The sequence below is a fragment of the Heptranchias perlo genome, chromosome 1, assembly GCF_035084215.1.
Source record: "Heptranchias perlo isolate sHepPer1 chromosome 1, sHepPer1.hap1, whole genome shotgun sequence".
Classification (NCBI taxonomy): domain Eukaryota; kingdom Metazoa; phylum Chordata; class Chondrichthyes; order Hexanchiformes; family Hexanchidae; genus Heptranchias; species Heptranchias perlo.
Window position 1 is genome coordinate 2,010,327 of NC_090325.1, and position 19,573 is coordinate 2,029,899.

At 45.8% G+C, this 19,573-nt stretch overlaps 1 protein-coding gene across 1 annotated transcript in view; it reads right to left on the bottom strand.

The window, feature by feature from the left end:
• The window catches only part of LOC137308417 (disintegrin and metalloproteinase domain-containing protein 12-like), a 166,776-nt gene that overhangs the window by 32,557 nt on the left and 114,646 nt on the right, over positions 1-19,573 (bottom strand). Inside the window, exons 12-15 of the mRNA XM_067977158.1 lie at positions 19,228-19,320; positions 17,281-17,476; positions 16,494-16,602; positions 8,569-8,761 (exon numbers count right to left, since the gene is read on the bottom strand). Coding sequence (XP_067833259.1) covers positions 8,569-8,761; positions 16,494-16,602; positions 17,281-17,476; positions 19,228-19,320 — 591 coding nt within the window. The remainder of the gene's footprint in view (positions 1-8,568; positions 8,762-16,493; positions 16,603-17,280; positions 17,477-19,227; positions 19,321-19,573) is intronic.

Genomic DNA, 19,573 nt, shown 5'->3' on the forward strand with positions numbered 1-19,573 from the left:
TGGTGGTACAGTGATATACAGTCAGGAGGGAGTGGCCCTGGGAGTCCTCAACATTGACTCTGGACCCCATGAAATCTCATGGCATCAGGTCAAACATGGGCAAGGAAACCTCCTGCTGATTACCACCTACCGCCCTCCCTCAGCTGATGAATCAGTCCTCCTCCATGTTGAACACCACTTGGAGGAAGCACTGAGGGTAGCAAGGGCACAGAATGTACTCTGGGTGGGGGACTTCAATGTCCATCATCAAGAGTGGCTCGGTCGCACCACTACTGACCAAACTGGCCAAGTCCTGAAGGACACAGCTGCCAGACTGGGCCTGTGGCAGGTGGTGAGCTACCAACACGAGGGAAAAACTTACTTGACCTCGTCCTCACCAATCTACCTGTCGCAAATTCATCTGTCCATGACAGTATTGGTAGGAGTGACCACAGCACAGTCCTCATGGAGACGAAGTCCCATCTTCGCACTGACTAGTCAAGCAACAGCCTGACATAGCCATACTCACAGAATCATACCTTTCAGCCAACATCCCAGACTCTTCCAGCACCATCGATCGACAGTTCCGACGGGCTACAGCGAAAAATCGCACAGACCTCCTCAGAAGACTAACACGGGACGCAACCAACAGACTACCCTTTGTCGTCCAGTACTTCCCCAGAGCGGAGAAACTACGCCATGTGCTCCGCAGCCTTCAACATGTCATCGATGACGACGAACACCTCGCTAAGGCCATCCCCACGCCTCCACTACTCGTCTTCAAACAGCCACCTAACCTCAAACAGACCATCGTTCACAGCAAATTACCCAGCTTTCAGGAGAACAGCGTCCACGACACCACACAACCCTGCCACGGCAACCTCTGCAAGACATGCCAGATCATCGACACGCATACCACCATCACATGAGAGGACACCACCCACGAGGTACATGGTTCATACTCCTGTGACTCGGCCAACGTTGTCTACCTCATACGTTGCAGGAAAGGATGCCCCGGAGCATGGTACAGTGGCGAGACCATGCAGACACTGCGACAACGGATGAACGGACACCGCGCAACAATCGCCAAACAGGAGGGTTCCCTCCCAGTCGGGGAACACTTCAGCAGTCAAGGACATTCAGCCACCGATCTTCGGGTAAGCGTTCTCCAAGGCGGCCTTTGAGACACACGACAACGCAAAATCGTCGAGCAGAAATTGATAGCCAAGTTCCGCACCCATGAGGATGGCCTCAACCGGGATCTTGGGTTCATGTCACACTACACGTAACCCCACCAGCGAAAAAAAGTTATCTGTTTTTAATACAACGGGTCATTCTCTCTCTTTCTCTTCCTTTCGGATTTTCTCTCTCTCTCTCTCTCTCTCTCTGTCTTTTGTTCTGGCCGTTTGTATATTCAGTGGTCCTGTATGTAACATCTCTCTGTCTGAACACTTTGATTGCCTTGACAACGGGCAGTTGGAAAGATTATCTGTAATCCCCAGGCATTGTTCTCTGACGAAAGATGCGGTAGACTTCAAGGAATCCCACACTTCACGTGACGAAGGAGAAAGCCTCCGAAAGCTTGTTATTTTCAAATAAAACTGATGGACTATAACCTGGTGTTGTAAGATTCCTTACATTTGTCAACCCCAGTCCATCACCGGCATCTCCACATCACAGTAATTGGTGGAGTGACCACTGCACCGTCCTCGTGGAGACGAAGTCCTGTCTTCACATCAACGTGTTGTGTGGCACCACTGTGCTAAATGGGATCGATTCAGAACAGATCTTGCAGCTCAAAACTGGGCATCCACGAGGCACTGTGGGCCATCAGCAGCAGCAGAATTGTATTCCAGCACAATGTGTAACCTCATGGCCCGGCATATTCCTTACTCTACCATTCTGGTTCAATGAGGAGTGTAGAAGAGCATGCCAGGAGCAGCACCAAGCGTACCTAAAAATTAGATGCCAACCTGGTGAAGCTACAACACAGGAACTACATGCATGCTAAACAGCGGAAGCATCATGCTATAGACAGAGCTAAGCGATTCCACAACCAATGGATCAGATCAAAGCTCTGCAGTCCTGCCACATCCAGTTGTGAATGGTGGTGGACAATTAAACAACTAACAGAAGGAGGAGGCTCTGCAAACATCCCCATCCTCAATGATGGCGGAGTCCAGCACGTGAGTGCAAAAGACAAGGCTGAAGCGTTTGCAACCATCTTCAGCCAGAAGTGCAGAGTGAATGATCCATCTCGGCCTCCTCCAGATATCCCCACCATCACAGAAGCCAGTCTTCAGCCAATTCGATTCACTCCACGTGATATCAAGAAACGGCTGAGTGCACTGGATACAGCAAAGGCTATGGGCCCCGACAACATCCCGGCTGTAGTACTGAAGACTTGTGCTCCAGAACTAGCTGCACCTCTAGCCAAGCTGTTCCATTACAGCTACAACACTGGCATCTACGACAATGTGGAAAATTGCCCAGTTATGTCCTGTCCACAAAAAGCAGGACAAATTGGGGAGGGGAGGGTTTAAACTAAAGTGGCAGGGGGTTGGGAACCTGAGCAGGGAGAGAGAGGAAAGCGTAACAGGAAGGGACAGAAGGCATGGAGTAATAGGTAAAGTGTTAAAAAAGGAAAAAGCAGGAACTAAGCGTCACAAAACAGATTTGAAAGTTCTTTATCTGAATGCACGTAGCATTCGTAATAAAATGGACGAGTTAACGGCACAAATAACTACGTATGGGTATGATCTTGTGGCCATTACAGAAACATGGCTGCAGGGTGACAACGACTGGGAATTAAATATGCCAGGGTATTTAACAATCAGGAAGGACAGGCAGGAAGGAAGGGGAGGTGGGGTGGCTATGTTAATAAAGGAAGGAATCACTGTAATACAGAGAAATGATATTGGGACAAAGCATCAAGATAATGAAACAGTTTGGGTGGAGATAAGGAATAATAAGGGAAAAAAAACATTAGTGGGCGTAGTATATAGGCCTCCTAATAGTTGCAACTCTGCTGGAAGAAGTATTAATCAGGAGATAGTCGGGGCATGTAATAAGGGAACAGCCATAATTATGGGGGATTTTAATTATCATATTAACTGGACAAATCAAATTGGGCAGAGCAGCCTTGAGGACGAGTTCATTGAGTGCATCAGGGATGGATTTCTTGAGCAGTATGTAACTGATCCTACAAGGGGGCAGGCAACCTTGGACCTGGTCCTGTGTAATGAGTCAGGATTAATTAATAATGTCCTAGTTAAGGATCCACTTGGAACGAGCGACCACAACATGGTTGAATTCCATATCCAATTAGAGGGTGAGAAGGTTGATTCTCAAACAAGCGTACTGAGCTTGAATAAAGGAGACTATGATGGTATGAGAGCGGAATTGATTAAAGTGGACTGGGAAAATAGATTAAAGGGTAAGACGGTACATGAGCAGTGGTGTTCATTTAGGGAGTTATTTTACAACTTTCAAAATAAATATATTCCACTGAGGAAAAAAGGGTGTAAAAGAAATGACAGCCACCCGTGGCTAAGTAAAGAAATCAAGGATAGTATCCGACTAAAAACAAGGACATATAAGGTAGCCAAACTTAGTGGGAGGATAGAAGATTGGGAATTCTTCAAAAGACAGCAAAAAGTAACTAAAGGATTGATTAAGAAAGGGAAGTTAGATTATGAAAAGAAATTAGCAAAAAATATAAAAACAGATAGCAAAAGAAAAAGGGTGGCTAAGGCAAACATAGGTCCCTTAGAGGATGAGACCGGGAAATTAATGGTGGGAAACATGGAGATGGCAAAAATGCTGAACAAATATTTTGTTTCAGTCTTTACAGTAGAGGACACTAAGAATATCCCAACACTGGACAAACAGGGGACTCTCGGGGGGGAGGAGCTAAATACGATTAAAATCACTCAGGAGATGGTACTCAGTAAAATAATGGGACTCAAGGCGGATAAATCCCCTGGACCTGATGGCTTCCATCCTAGGGTCTTGAGGGAAGTGGCAGTAGGGATTGTGGATGCTTTGGTGATAGTTTTCCAAAATTCCCTGGACTCAGGAGAGGTCCCGGCAGATTGGAAAACTGCTAATGTAACACCGTTATTTAAAAAGGGTAGTAGGCAGAAGGCTGGAAATTATAGGCCAGTTAGCTTAACATCTGTGGTGGGTAAAATTTTGGAGTCTATTATTAAGGAGACAGTAACGGAACATTTAGATAAGCATAATTTAATAGGACAAAGTCAGCATGGCTTTATGAAGGGGAAGTCATGTCTGACAAATTTGCTTGAGTTCTTCGAGGATATAACGTATAGGGTGGATAAAGGGGAACCAGTGGACATAGTGTATTTAGACTTCCAGAAGGCATTCGACAAGGTGCCACATAAAAGATTATTACTTAAGATAAAAAATCACGGGATTGGGGGTAATATTCTGGCATGGGTGGAGGATTGGTTATCGAACAGGAAGCAGAGAGTTGGGATAAATGGTTCATTTTCGGACTGGCAACCAGTAACCAGTGGTGCTCCACAGGGGTCGGTGCTGGGTCCCCAACTCTTTACAATCTATATTAACGATTTGGAGGAGGGGACCGAGTGCAACATATCAAAATTTGCAGATGATACAAAGATGGGAGGGAAAGTAGAGAGTGAGGAGGACATAAAAAACCTGCAAGGGGATATAGACAGGCTGGGTGAGTGGGCGGAGATTTGGCAGATGCAATATAATATTGGAAAATGTGAGGTTATGCACTTTGGCAGGAAAAATCAGAGAGCAAGTTATTTTCTTAATGGCGAGAGACTGGAAAGTACTGCAGTACAAAGGGATCTGGGGGTCCTAGTGCAAGAAAATCAAAAAGTTGGTATGCAGGTGCAGCAGGTGATCAAGAAAGCCAACGGAATGTTGGCTTTTATTGCTAGGGGGATAGAATATAAAAACAAGGAGGTATTGCTGCAGTTATATAAGGTATTGGTGAGACCGCACCTGGAATACTGCATACAGTTTTGGTCTCCATACTTAAGAAAAGACATACTTGCTCTCGAGGCAGTACAAAGAAGGTTCACTCGGTTAATCCCGGGGATGAGGGGGCGGACATATGAGGAGAGGTTGAGTAGATTGGGACTCTACTCATTGGAGTTCAGAAGAATGAGAGGCGATCTTATTGAAACATATAAGATTGTGAAGGGTCTTGATCGGGTGGATGCAGTAAGGATGTTCCCAAAGATGGGTGAAACTAGAACTAGGGGGCATAATCTTAGAATAAGGGGCTGCTCTTTCAAAACTGAGATGAGGAGAAACTTCTTCACTCAGAGGGTGGTAGGTCTGTGGAATTTGCTGCCCCAGGAAGCTGTGGAAGCTACATCATTAGATAAATTTAAAACAGAAATAGACAGTTTCCTAGAAGTAAAGGGAATTAGGGGTTATGGGGAGCGGGCAGGAAATTGGACATGAAGCTGAGTTCGGATCGGTCAATGCCCTGTGGGTGGCGGAGAGGGCCCAGGGGCTATGTGGCCGGGTCCTGCTCCGACTTCTTGTGTTCTTTAGATTTGTGGTTGGGATCAGATCAGCCATGATCTTATTGAATGGCGGAGCAGGCTCGAGGGGCCGATTGGCCTACTCCTGCTCCAATTTCTTATGTTCTTATGTTCTAAATTCAATCCGGCCAATTACCGCCCCATCAGTCCACTCTCGATCATCAGCAAAGTGATGGAAGGTGTCGTCGACAGTGCTATCAAGCGGCACTTACTCACCAATAACCTGCTCACCGATGCTCAGTTTGGGTTCCGCCAGGACCACTCGGCTCCAGATCTCATTTCAGCCTTGGTCCAAACATGGACAAAAGAGCTGAATTCCAGAGGTGAGGTGAGAGTGACTGCCCTTGACATCAAGGCAGCATTTGACCGAGTGTGGCACCAAGGAGCCCTAATAAAATTGAAGTCAATGGGAATCAGGGGGAAAACTCTCCAGTGGCTGGAGTCATACCTAGCAGAAAGGAAGATGGTAGTGGTTGTTGGAGGCCAATCATCTCAGCCCCAGGACATTGCTGCAGGAGTTCCTCAGGGCAGTGTCCGAGGCCCAACCATCTTCAGCTGCTTCATCAATGACCTTCCCGCCATCATAAGGTCAGAAATGGGGATGTTCACTGATGATTGCACAGTGTTCAGTTCCATTCGCAACCCCTCAAATAATGAAGCAGTCCGAGCCCGCATGCAGCAAGACCTGGACAACATCCAGGCTTGGGCTCATAAGTGGAAAGTAACATTCACGCCAGACAAGTGCCAGGCAATGACCATCTCCAACAAGAGAGAGTCTAACCACCTCCCCTTGACATTCAATGGCATCACCATTGCCGAATCCCCCACCATCAACATCCTGGGGGTCACCATTGACCAAAACCTGAACTGGACCAGCCATATAAATATTGTGGCTACAAGCGCAGGTCAGAGGCTGGGTATTCTGCAGCGAGTGACTCACCTCCTGACTCCCCAAAGCCTTTCCACAAGTCAGGAGTGTGATGGAATACTCTCCACTTGCTTGGATGAGTGCAGCTCCAACAACACTCAAGAAGCTCGACACCATCCAAGATAAAGCAGCCCGCTTGATTGGCACCCCATCCACCACCCTAAACATTCACTCCCTTCACCACCGGCGCACAGTTGCTGCAGTGTGTACCATCCACAGGATACATTGCAGCAACTCGCCAAGGCTTCTTCGACAGCACCTCCCAAACCAGCAACCTCTACCACCTGAAAGGACAAGGGCAGCAGGCACATGGGAACAACACCACTTGCACGTTCCCCTCCAAGTCACACACCATCCCGATTTGGAAATATATCGCCGTTCCTTCATCGTCACTGGGTCAAAATCCTGGAACTCCCTTCCAAACAGCACTGTGGGAGAACCTTCACCACACGGACTGCAGCGGGTCAAGAAGGCGGCTCACCACCACCTTCTCAAGGGCAATTAGGGATGGGCAATAAATACCGGCCTTGCCAGCGACACTCACATCCGATGAACGAATAAAAAAAAAATTGCCTTTTGAAAGTTCCCATGGAATCTGCTTCCTCCACCCTTTCAGGTCGCACATTCCAGATCTTCACAACCCTCTATGTGAAAACATTTCTCCTCATTTCCCCTCCAGTTCTTTTGCCAATTATTTTAAATCTATGATCTCTGGTTACCGACCCACTTCCCAAAGGAAACAGTTTCTCCCTATTTGCTCTCTCAAAACCCCTCATTATTTTGAATACCTCTATCAAATCTCCCCTTAACTTTCTCTGCTCTAAGAAGAACTAACCCAGCTTCTCCATTCTCTCCACATAACTGAAATCCCTCATCCCTTTTATCATCCTGGTAAACCTCCTTTGAATCTCTCCAAGGCCTTGACATTTTTCCTAAAGTGCGGTGCCCAGCTGAGACCTAACCAGTGTTTTATAAAAAATGACTTCCTTGTTTTTGCCCCTATTCACAAAGCCAAGTATCCCATACGCTTTCTTATCTGCCTTATCAACTTATAGAATCATAGAATCGTTACAGCACAGGAGGAGGCCATTCGGCCCGCTCTTTGTAAGAGCAATCCAGTTGGTCCCATTTCCCCGCTCTTTCCCTGTAGCCCTGCAAACTTTTTCTCTTCAAATATTTATTCAATTCCTATTGAAGGCCACGATTGAATCTGCCTCCACCACCCCCTCAGGCAGCGCATTCCAGATCATCACAACTCACTGCGTAAAAAAGCTTTTCCTCATGTCGCCTTTAGTTCTTTTGCCACTCACCTTAAATCTGTGTCCTCTGGTTCTCGACCCTTCCACCAATCGGAACAGTTACTCTTTATTTACTTTATCTAAACCCTTCATGATTTTGAACACCTCTATCAAATCTCCTCTCAACCTTCTCCTCTGAGGAGAACAATCCCAGCTTCTCCAGTCTATCCACGTAACTGAAGTCCCTCATCCCTGGAACCATTCTAGTAAATTTTTTCTACACCCTCTCTAAGGCCTTGCCTTGCCCTGCCATCTTCAGACATCTGTGAATATGCACCCCCGGGTCCCACTGCTCTAGCACCCCCCCTCAAAATACCATTTAGATTATACTGCCTCTCCATGTTGTTCCTCCCAAAGTGCATCACTTCACACTTATCTACTTTAAATTGCAACTGCCATGTGTCTGTCCATTTCACCAGTCTATGTCCTCTGTTACTATCCTGCTCACTATTTATTACTTTGCCAAGTTTTGTATCATCCGCAAAGTTAAAAATTGTACCCAAATACCCAAATCCAAGTAATTTATAGATAACAAGAAAAGCAATGGGACCCCACTGCATACTTCTCTCCAGTCAGTAAAACATCCATTCACCACTACTCTCTGCCTCCTATCCCTTAAGCAATTCGTAGGTGGTAGAATTTGGGTGTGGTAGTGTGGGGAAAGGAAGTGAGGTTGGGAGCAGTGTGAAGGAGAATATACATCTTTAACTGTGGAATAGGGAGAGAGAGTGCCAACGTGAACTCTGGAAGGGAAGGAACAGTATAAGCTTGAACAGAGTTAATATTACTTTTATTGTGATTGTGAATCGATTACCTTGTTGTCTGCACACTTGGTTCCTTCTCGAATTAGGTCTGCACTGTTTGCATCACCATAAAGAACAAATGTCCCTCGACATTCATACCTCACACCCTGAAAAACGATGGAGTTGGTCAAAACGTTCAAATTTCCTCCTCGGATAGGTTTCGCATTTCCACCCTTACACTGGAGTTTTCCACACTTTATATTCCTGTAAGGGAAACACAAACAACTTGGACCTTCTACATTCATGATTCAGTGGGGTCACTATCGCTGTAAGGACTGTCAGTCTGAATGTGTGGGAGTATTATCCCTGTGTCTGTTTGCATGTCTGAACATCTGTCTGCTTCACTGTGTCAATGTCTGGGCTTATGTGTTTCTATATTTCACAAGGTATGGGAGGCCATTCATAGGAACAGGAGTAGGCCATTCAGCCCCTCGAGCCTGCTCCGCCATTTGATAAGATCATGGCTGATCTGTGATCTAACTCCATATACCTGCCTTTGGCCCATATCCCTTAATATCTTTGGTTGGCAAAAAGCTATCTACCTCACATTTAAAATTAACAATTGAGCTAGTATCAATTGCCGTTTGCGGAAGAGAGTTCCAAACTTCTACCACCCTTTGTATCTAGAAGTGTTTTCTTATCTCACTCCTGAAAGGTCTGGCTCTAATTTTTAGACTGTGCCCCCTACTCCTAGAATCCCCAACCAGCGGAAATAGTTTCTCTCTATCCACCCTATCTATTCCCCTTAATATCTTATAAACTTCGATCAGATCACCCCTTAACCTTCGAAACTCAGCCCAGCTAGCTCATCCGTCCATAGAACCAATGGTGCCACCTGGCAACCGGCTGGCTGTTGAATGATTCAAGAGTTTCTGCTTCCACAACTTACTCAGTGACCAATCGCGGTATTCAGCACCCTTCTTTGTGAGGGAATACTTCCTGACATTAGTCCTGAACTTGTCCTTTATCAGTTTGTACCTGTATTGCACTCAATGTTTAATTTGAAATGGTGCTCAAGATTAACTCTTTCTATGCCATTTAGTTTCATCTACTCCTCTCTCATTCAACTAATTTCAAGGCTCAAGAGTCTGAATTTTCCTTGCCTACTGACATTAGGGATCAGCCTTCTCTTCATCACTTTCAAGGTTTGTGCCTTGGTAATTGAACTGAAGGTGCTGTCCGACCTGAGCACTTATAGTTTCAACATGCTTGAGTATTGTGTCCAATTCTGGGAACCACACTTTAGGAAGGATGTCAAGGCCTTGGAGAGGGTGCAGAGGAGACATACCAGAATGATATCAGGGATGAGGGACTTCAGTTATGTGGGGGGACTGGAGAAACTGGGATTAAGGTTAAGGGGAGATTTAATGGAGGTGTTCAAAATTATGAGGGATTTTAATAGAGTAGATAAGGAGAAACTGTTTCCACTGGCAGAAGGGTCGGTAACCAGAAGATACAGAATTAAGGTAATTGGCAAAAAAGCTAGGGGCGAAATGAGGAGAATTTTTTTACGTGACGATCTGGAATGCACTGCCTGAAATAGTGGTGCAAACTTTCAAAAGGATAAATACTTGAAAAGGAAAAATTTGCAGAGCTATGGGGAAAGAGCAGGGGAATGGGACTAATTGGATAGCTCTTTCAAAGAACCGTCACAAATACGACGGGCCGAATGGCCACCTTCTGTGTTGTATGATTCTATGATGGCCTGAGAATTACACTCTCATGATTTGGCGATATAGCTCAGCAATCTTTGCATTGCTCATTGCTGCTATGAAATGACGACATGGTGGTGTGGGAATTAGTTATTGTCCATATTTGGACCTACAACTAGCAATGCACCAAAAGTGCACGCCCCAACCGGGTGGCCCGAGGATGGCCTGGAATTGATTCTTGGGCCTCATTAACATTATTTGGGTGAGCTACCAGCACCTGTCATGCCTCCACAGGCAGCTCACATATCTGGCGGTGTTCCAGCCAATATTTATCCCTCAACTAACATCACTAAAACAGATGATCTGGTCATTTATCTTATTGTTGTTTGTGAACTTTGCTCTGCGCAAATTGGCTGCTGCATTTCCTACATCACAATAGTGACTACACTTCAAAAGTATTTAATTGGCTGTAAAGCCCTTTGGGATGTCCTGAGATCGTGAAAGTTACTGTATAAATGCAAGTTATTTCTTTCTTTCACTCCTTGTAAAAAGGGAGAGAAATCAGGGAGTAGTGGTGAACGGTTGTTTTTCAGATGGAGGGAAGTATACAGTGGTGTTCCCCAGGGGTTGGTATTAGGACCACTGCTCTTTTTGATGTATATTAATGACCTGGACTTGTGTTTGGACTTGCAGATGACATGAAACTCGGAAATCTAGTGAACAATGTGGAGGATAGTAACAGACTTCAGGACATAAACAGGTTGGTGAAATGGGCAGATACATGGGGGATGAAATTTAACACAGAGAAGTGTGAAGTGATGTATTTTGGTAGGAAGAATGAGGAGAGACAATATAAACTAAATGGTACAATTTTAAAGGGGGTGCAGGAACAGAGAGACCTGGGGGTGCACATACACAAACCTTTGAAGGTGGCAGGACAAGTTGAGAAAGCTGTTAAAAAAGCACATTTTTTAACAGCTTTATTAATAGAGGCATAGAGTGCAAAAGCAAGGAAGTTATGCTAAACCTTTTTAAAACACTGGAGTACTGTGTTCAACTCTGAGCACCGCACTTTAGGAAGGATGTCAAGGCCTTAGAGAGGGTGCTGAAGAGATTTACTAGAATGGTACCAGGGATGAGGGACTTTAGTTATGTAGAGAGACTGGAGAAGCTGGGATTGTTCTCCTTAGAACAGAGAAGGTTAAGGGGAGATTTGATGGAGGTGTTCAAGATCATGAACGGTTTTGTCAGAGTAAATAAGGAGAAACTGTTTCCAGTAGCAGAAAGGTCGGTAACCAGAGGACACAGATTTAAGGTGATTGGCAAAAGAGCCAGAGGCGACATGAGGAAACATTTTTTTACGCAGCGAGTTGTAATGATCTGGAATGCACTGTCTGAAAGGGTGGTGGAAGCAGATTCAATAATAACTTTCAAAAGGGAATTGGATAAGTACTTGAAAGGAAAAAAATTACAGGGATATGGGGAAAGAGCAGGGGAGTGGGACTAATTGGATAGCTCTTTCAAAGAGCCGGCACAGGTATGATGGGTCGAATGGCCTCCTCTTGTGTTGCACCGACTATGTTAAAGGAGCTATATAAATGAAAGTTGACGTTATGTAGATTAGAAACAGTAGGGACGGCGGCACCAATCCCTGGAATAGTCCACACAGTACATTTCTGCTAGAGTATCCTCTGCTTTCTTTCTCAAGTTTCACAGAGGATATCTACTTGCTTTCAGCTTGTGCTGCAGTCTTTCATTCTGGACTTTATCAAAGATTGTCATGTAGGGCTTTGCAACATCCATTTGGAACCTCAGGGAGATTTGTCAGGGAAGATCTGTCCCTTCTGAAACCATGTTGGTTATCACTTACAAGGTTATTGTCCACGAATCTTCAACCTTGTTCCTAGTGGTTGATTTGCCAGTTACTTGTGTGAGACTAGGTCTGTAGTTAGGTCTTTATTTTGTTGCCTTTTTTTGAAAATATTTGGCTTGTTTCCAAACTAGTGGGACCTTCCCTATATCCATTGACTCTCTCGTGATCACCATTATCACTTCATGGATCAGTCCCCAGTCTCACTTTAACACCCTGGGGCATTTGTCCTTGGGGATTTATTGGTTTCAAACCCTTTAATGTTGTCTAGGATGTGTGTGTAGGTGATAATGGAGTCAGAAGTCTAGACATAGCTCCTATTATTTGTGGCATTCGACTACAAGTATGGCTATTTTTATTTGATTTTATATTTACATCATTAACAGGTTTCAGTTCTCCTTTAGTAATCCTCTTTCTGATGGTACTGGAGGAATTTCTTGATGTTGTGTATTGCTCATTTCTAGTCCTTCTTTGCTACTCTGACCTTTTTTATATTTTACTCATCTTCCTAGTGGTTCCCTTAACCTTTCTCCCTACAGGGTATGTAGGATCTGTATGTGGCCCCTGTAACTACACCTGTACCTGCGCTTGTGTCCATCCGTCTCCTTCAATATGTCACTGACGGATGTTTAAAGTAATTAACACCAATGGTTTGAAATTCCACGGTACGTCTGGAGCACTCCCACTAAAAATCCAGGGGAAGGGCCGGAAATGGTTCCCAAAGCTCTCCACCACTGGGTGTTTTGTTGTAGACTAACTGATAGAGATCGGTTAAAATGATAAGTCAACCACTTCATTATTGTTGCAACATATAACTACCAGGATGGCAGAAGATGAGCTAGATGGATCCTGTACTTCTTTCATCCAGCAATTCCTTTGTTTCTACGTAACAGGTGAATCAGCTTAGGTTAGTGAGCTTAGGCCAACAACTTCTCTACTACTTAAAAGCAGCAGGAACCCCACGTACAAACATGCAATGCCAGGTTCCCCTTCCAGGGTGACACATTCTACTAATTCCAGTCTCCCTGCTATAGTTACATAAAAATACATCACGGAAACAGGCCATTCGGGCAAACCAGCCCATGTTGGCGTTTACCCTCCACGTGAGCAAATATTCCTAATCACATTTACCCGCCCTTTTGCACATCCCTTCATCCCCTTTTCCTTTATCACTCTATCCAATCTAACCTTGAATATAGCAGTAGGGGAAGTGACCAACAATCTCCTCTCGGGTGTACCTGGAGTGTCAGGCAGCCCTGGAACTCCAGCCTGTGCCCAGAGGGAGTCCCTGTATCACTGGAAAAGCACTTGGCCCAAACATAAGCACAAAGTCATGGATAAAAAAAGCAATTCATTAGTGGCTCAATCAGGGCAGGTTATTCATTTATTTCTTAGTCACAATATTAATGCTGGTTGGATTACAGTAGGTTATTTATTTACTCATTAATCACAACCTTAATGGGCTTGAATCCAACTGCAGCATTCTGCAAGATACAAGATAATCGGCCCTTCACAAAGAAAGCCTCAGAATCTTAACAGAAATCACAGCGACTAAACCTCAAATGGTCCATGGTTTTATATCCCCTCTAACAACATGGCTGCTTCCAACAGCCAGAGCATCACAGTGGCTGCCCTGCAGTGAAACGTCTCCTCAGACCCGAGTTAAACAGGGTCCACTGGCAGCAGTCAGTGGGCTGAGTTAGTGCCTGGCAGAAAATGACACTTGGCCAGCATAGGGTTAACCCGGACTTCAGGGGTTAAGTTACGAGGAGAGATTACACAAATTGGGGTTGTATTCTCCAGAGTTTCGAAGGTTAAGGGGTGATCTGATCGAAGTTTATAAGATATTAAGGGGAATAGATAGGGTGGATAGAGAGAAACTATTTCCGCTGGTTGGGGATTCTAGGAGTAGGGGGCACAGTTTAAAAATTAGAGCCAGACCTTTCAGGACTGAGATTAGAAAACATTTCTACACACAAAGGGTTGTAGAAGTTTGGAACTCTGTTCCACAAACGGCAATTGATACCAGCTCAATTGCTAAATTTAAATCTGAGATAGATAGCTTTTTGGCAACCAAAGGTATTAAGGGATATGGGCCAAAGGCAGGTATATGGAGTTAGATCACAGATCAGCCATGATCTTATCAAACGGCGGAGCAGGCACGAGGGTCTGAATGGCCTACTCCTGTTCCTATGTTCCTATGTATGGTTAATGCCACCCAAAAACCCAACGGCCCCAGTGACTTAGAGAATGTGTGATTTGTTTTAGGTGTTAGATATTTAAACAATCCAGACCTCTCCCAGTAACACACACAAACTGACACACACACACACACACACAGACTGACACACGCACACATAGGAACAGGAGTAGGCCATTCAGCCCCTCGTGCCTGCTCCGTCATTTGATAAGATCATGGCTGATCTGTGATCTAACTCCACATACCTGCCTTTGGCCCATATCCCTTAATACCTTTGGTTGGCAAAAAGCTATCTATCTCAGATTTAAATTCAGCAATTGAGCTAGTATCAATTGCCGTTTGCGGAAGAGAGTTCCAAACTTCTACAACCCTTTGTGTGTAGAAATGTTTTCTAATCTCAGTCCTGAAAGGTCTGGCTCTAATTTTTAGACTGTGCCCCCTACTCCTAAAATCCCCAACCAGCGGAAATAGTTTCTCTCTATCCACCCTATCCGTTCCCCTTAATATCTCATAAACTTCGATCAGATCACCCCTTAACCTTCGAAACTCTAGAGAATACAACCCCAATTTGTGTAATCTCTCCTCGTAATTTAACCCTTGAAGTCCAGGTATCATTCTAATAAACCTATGCTGCACTCCCTCCAAGGCCAATATGTCCTTCCGAAGGTGCGGTGCCCAGAACTGCTCACAGTACTCCAGGTGCGGTCTAACCAGGGTTTTGTATAGCTGCAGCATAACTTCTGCCCCCTTGTACTCCAGTCCTTTAGATATAAAGGCCAGCATTCCATTAGCCTTCTTGATTATTTTCTGCACCTGTTCATGACACTTCAATGATCTGTGTACCTGAACCCCTAAGTCCCTTTGGACATCCACTGTTATTAACTTTTTACCATTTAGAAAGTACCCTGTTCTATCCTTTTTTGATCCAAAGTGGATGACCTCACATTTGTCTACATTGAATTCCATTTGCCACAGTTCTGCCCATTCACCTAATCTATCAATATCCCTTTGTAATTTTATGTTTTCATCTGTACTGCTTACAATGCCACCTATCTTTGTGTCATCGGCAAACTTAGATATGAGACTTACTATGCCTTCATCTAAGTCGTTAATAAATATTGTGAATAATTGAGGCCCCAAGACAGATCCCTGCGGGACACCACTAGTCACATCCTGCCAATATGAGTACCTACCCATTATCCCTACTCTCTGTCGCCTTTCGCTCAGCCAACTTTCCTAACCAAGTCCGTACTTTTCCCTTGATTCCATGGGCTTCTATCTCAGCTAACAGTCTCTTATGTGGTACCTTATCAAATGCCTTCTGGAAGTCCATATAAATAACATCTATTGACATTCCCCTGTCCACTACTTTAGTCACCTCTTCAAAAAACTCAATCAGGTGTGTCAGGCACGACCTACCTTTCACAAATCCATGCTGGCTCTCTCTGATTAACTGAAAATTCTCGAGGTGTTCAGTCACCCTATCCTTAATTATAGACTCCAGCAATTTCCCCACAACAGATGTTAGGCTAACTGGTCTATAATTCCCCGGTTTCCCTCTCTCTCCTTTCTTAAAAAGCGGAGTGACATGTGCACAGACTGACACACACACACACACACACACACACAGACTGACACACACACACAGACTGACACACACACAGATGTAGGTGGACACACACAGACACAAACATGCATTCAGACACAAACATGCATTCAGACACACACGAACACAGGCACACAAAGAAACAGACACACACACGCGCACACACAGAAACACCTCTCCCAGTGACAACACAGACACACACACACAAATACAAACTCACAGATACACAAACACACACACATTCAGATACACACACACGCACAGATACACACACAGAGAAACAGACACATTCAAACACACACATGCACACAGACACACACACAGACACACACACACATACAAACAAACACATGCAGACGCACACACAAACACAAACACACACACACATGGGCCATTATCAATGAGCCATTCGGGAAGGCCCCATGTTGTTGATTCAATTTGCTTTTATGTTGTGACAGGGTGTCACTGATTTCTCCATGTGATGCTTCAATACATGATTTATTTAGAACAACATAAAACAGCACAATCTTTTCAATTACTCTTAGTATAAAATTCCTGCATTAGCACAGGCAGTTCTAAACGAGCTGGTATTTTACTGCAAAACTTACTCATCAGTGCACCTCATGTATTCGTTATTTTCATTCTGGCCGCAGTGCCCAAATTTATCTCCTTGTTTATTTGTAAGTTTATAACAAAGATCTTCAGCAGACACTGCACCTATCAGAAAGAAAGTGGGAGAATTACAGAGAGTCTACAGCACAGAAACAGGACATATGGCCCAAATGGTCCATCCTCCACATGAGCATCCTCCCCAGCCTGCCCCTGAGTGAGAAGGAAAGGGAGTGTGGGAGAATGTGTGAGGGACAGAGAAACAGAAAGTGTGAAATTGAGAGAACAAGGGAGACAGAGATTGTCTAAAATACAGACTCTGGAAGTAAAATGGATACCCTTTCAAGCCAACACTAAGAACCACTCATTTCCACTCCACCAGTTTGGCACTTCCATTCCCCTTTCTGGCTCGTGCCAACAGACTGCCAGCTGCAAGTGTTTTGATTTTTCTTCAGCCCGTCCATTATAAGCAGGTAGGTATGGTCTTTACCAGTGCCAACCTTGACCCAGTCACGATGAAGTGTGTGAGTGAGATCAGGAGTGAGGGCCTGCCCTCTGATGTCAGCTGTTCCCCTCTGGGGAAGTTCCATGCTCTCACTCTCGTGCAGACTCTGTTGGCAAGATCAGGATCGTGGATTCGCAGGGAATTGTGGGTGTAACTCATCATCTGCTTTGCAGTTCAGGGCATCCATCCAATCACATTCATTCACTTGACAAAGCTCATATTCAGTGTGTGAGTGGGACTGTGCTGTAATAGTATGGAGGATTCTGGTAGCCTGTACTCACCGTTACCCCAGATCTCCTGGCACTGTTTATCCGCGGACTGACACACCCCATTGCTGCAGTACAAGTTTCCGTTACTGCACGGGTTGCCATCTTTCAGATACATATTGTTGGGGCAATCTGCGGAGCTGCCTCTACAGAACTCTGGCAAGTCACATTCTCCCATCGGCGGTCTACAAATCGTGCCCACTGAAACAAACTGCAGACAAAGGTAGCAATGAAATGCGCTGACATTTTAATTGGGCAATTTTTCTGGTGGGGGAGGAGTGAGTTCAAAGTAAATCTAGAAATTCCTGGTCATCCAGGTGTTATATGTGACGTGTCTGGGTGTACAGTATGTACAAAGTATTTGGGGTGAGGTTCATAAATTGTATTCAGGGATCAGGAATGTACAAGGTGCTCAGGGTACCGTAGCCGAGTGGTTCTGGCACTGGACTAGCAACTCAGATCATGTGTTCAGGTGACAATTTCTGAAACTGAATTCAGTAAATCTGGTAATCTGGGGCCTGGCACCTGAAAAGATTACCTTGAAAGCTGCAGGGTTTTCATTAAAAACCCAACTGGTTCATTAATAATCCAACATGTCTTTCAGGGAAGGGAACCTGCCACCCCTACATGTGACTCCAGTCCCACCCCCACCCGGTCTGGGCCTACACGTGACTCCAGTCCCACCCCTACCCGGTCTGGGCCTACACGTGACTCCAGTCCCACCCCCACCCGGTCTGGGCCTACACGTGACTCCAGTCCCTCTCCGTACCCGGTCTGGGCCTACACGTGACTCCAGTCCCACCCCCACCCGGTCTGGGCCTACACGTGACTCCAGTCCCACCCCTACCCGGTCTGGGCCTACAAGTGACTCCAGTCCCTCTCCGTACCCGTTCTGGGCCTACACGTGACTCCAGTCCCTCTCCGTACCCGGTCTGGGCCTACAAGTGACTCCAGTCCCACCCCTACCCAGTCTGGGCCTACAAGTGACTCCAGTCCCTCTCCGTACCCGTTCTGGGCCTACAAGTGACTCCAGTCCCTCTCCGTACCCGGTCTGGGCCTACACGTGACTCCAGTCCCACCCCTACCCGGTCTGGGCCTACACGTGACTCCAGTCCCACCCCTACTCGGTCTGGGCCTACACGTGACTCCAGTCCCACCCCTACCCAGTCTGGGCCTACACGTGACTCCAGTCCCTCTCCGTACCCGGTCTGGGCCTACACGTGACTCCAGTCCCTCTCCGTACCCGGTCTGGGCCTACACGTGACTCCAGTCCCTCTCCGTACCCGTTCTGGGCCTACACGTGACTCCAGTCCCTCTCCGTACCCGGTCTGGGCCTACACGTGACTCCAGTCCCACCCCTACCCGGTCTGGGCCTACACGTGACTCCAGTCCCACCCCTACCCGGTCTGGGCCTACACGTGACTCCAGTCCCACCCCTACCCGGTCTGGGCCTACACGTGACTCCAGTCCCCACCCCTACTCGGTCTGGGCCTACACGTGACTCCAGTCCCACCCCTACTCGGTCTGGGCCTACACATGACTCCAGTCCCCACCTATGTGTTTGACTCGTGGTGCTCTCGGCAACTAGGGATGGGCAATAAATATTGACCTTACAAGTGTCTCCGATATCCCAAGAAAAAAAATTAAAATTCAAGAATGAGGCACGTGCAAGGTGTTCATGGTTTAGAATTCCTGGACATGCAACAGAAGGGCTTCTTCAGGCCTCTCGTGTTTCTGAGAATGTCAATTTAGCAGTAGATTATGGACAGTTTAGCGTTTGGGGAGAATAAGGATCCTTCCGGCCAGCTGTGAGGAGAAACTTTCATCCCATCCTATCCCATTTTAACCCAGACCCGAAGGTGAAAGAGCAGTGTTTCAGCTGTGATATCACCCAATCCCCTAATACCCTCTTTGTATCCAGACATGCTCTGTGTGGCACATAGTGACCCAGTGAGATCTTACTCTGCAGTCCTTACAGCAGGCACCAAGAGATGAACATTTTGCACCAGGTTTGAGTTTACAAGTCGATGGCTCACAGCAGGAGTCTAAACATTCCTGAGAGTAAAACAAAAACAGAAAATACCGGTTACGGAAGTGACATCTCAACATGGTAAGAGAAGCTTCACTGACTTTAAGTCAAAACATTTAAAGTGACGCTCAGCGGTAGCACTCTTGCCTCTGAGTCAGGAGGTCATGGGTTCAGGTTCCACTTAGGCCTTGAGCACAAAATCAAGGCTGACACTCCATTGCAGTGCTGAGGGAGTGCTGCACTGTTAAACCGAGACTCCATCTGCCCTCTCAAGTGGAC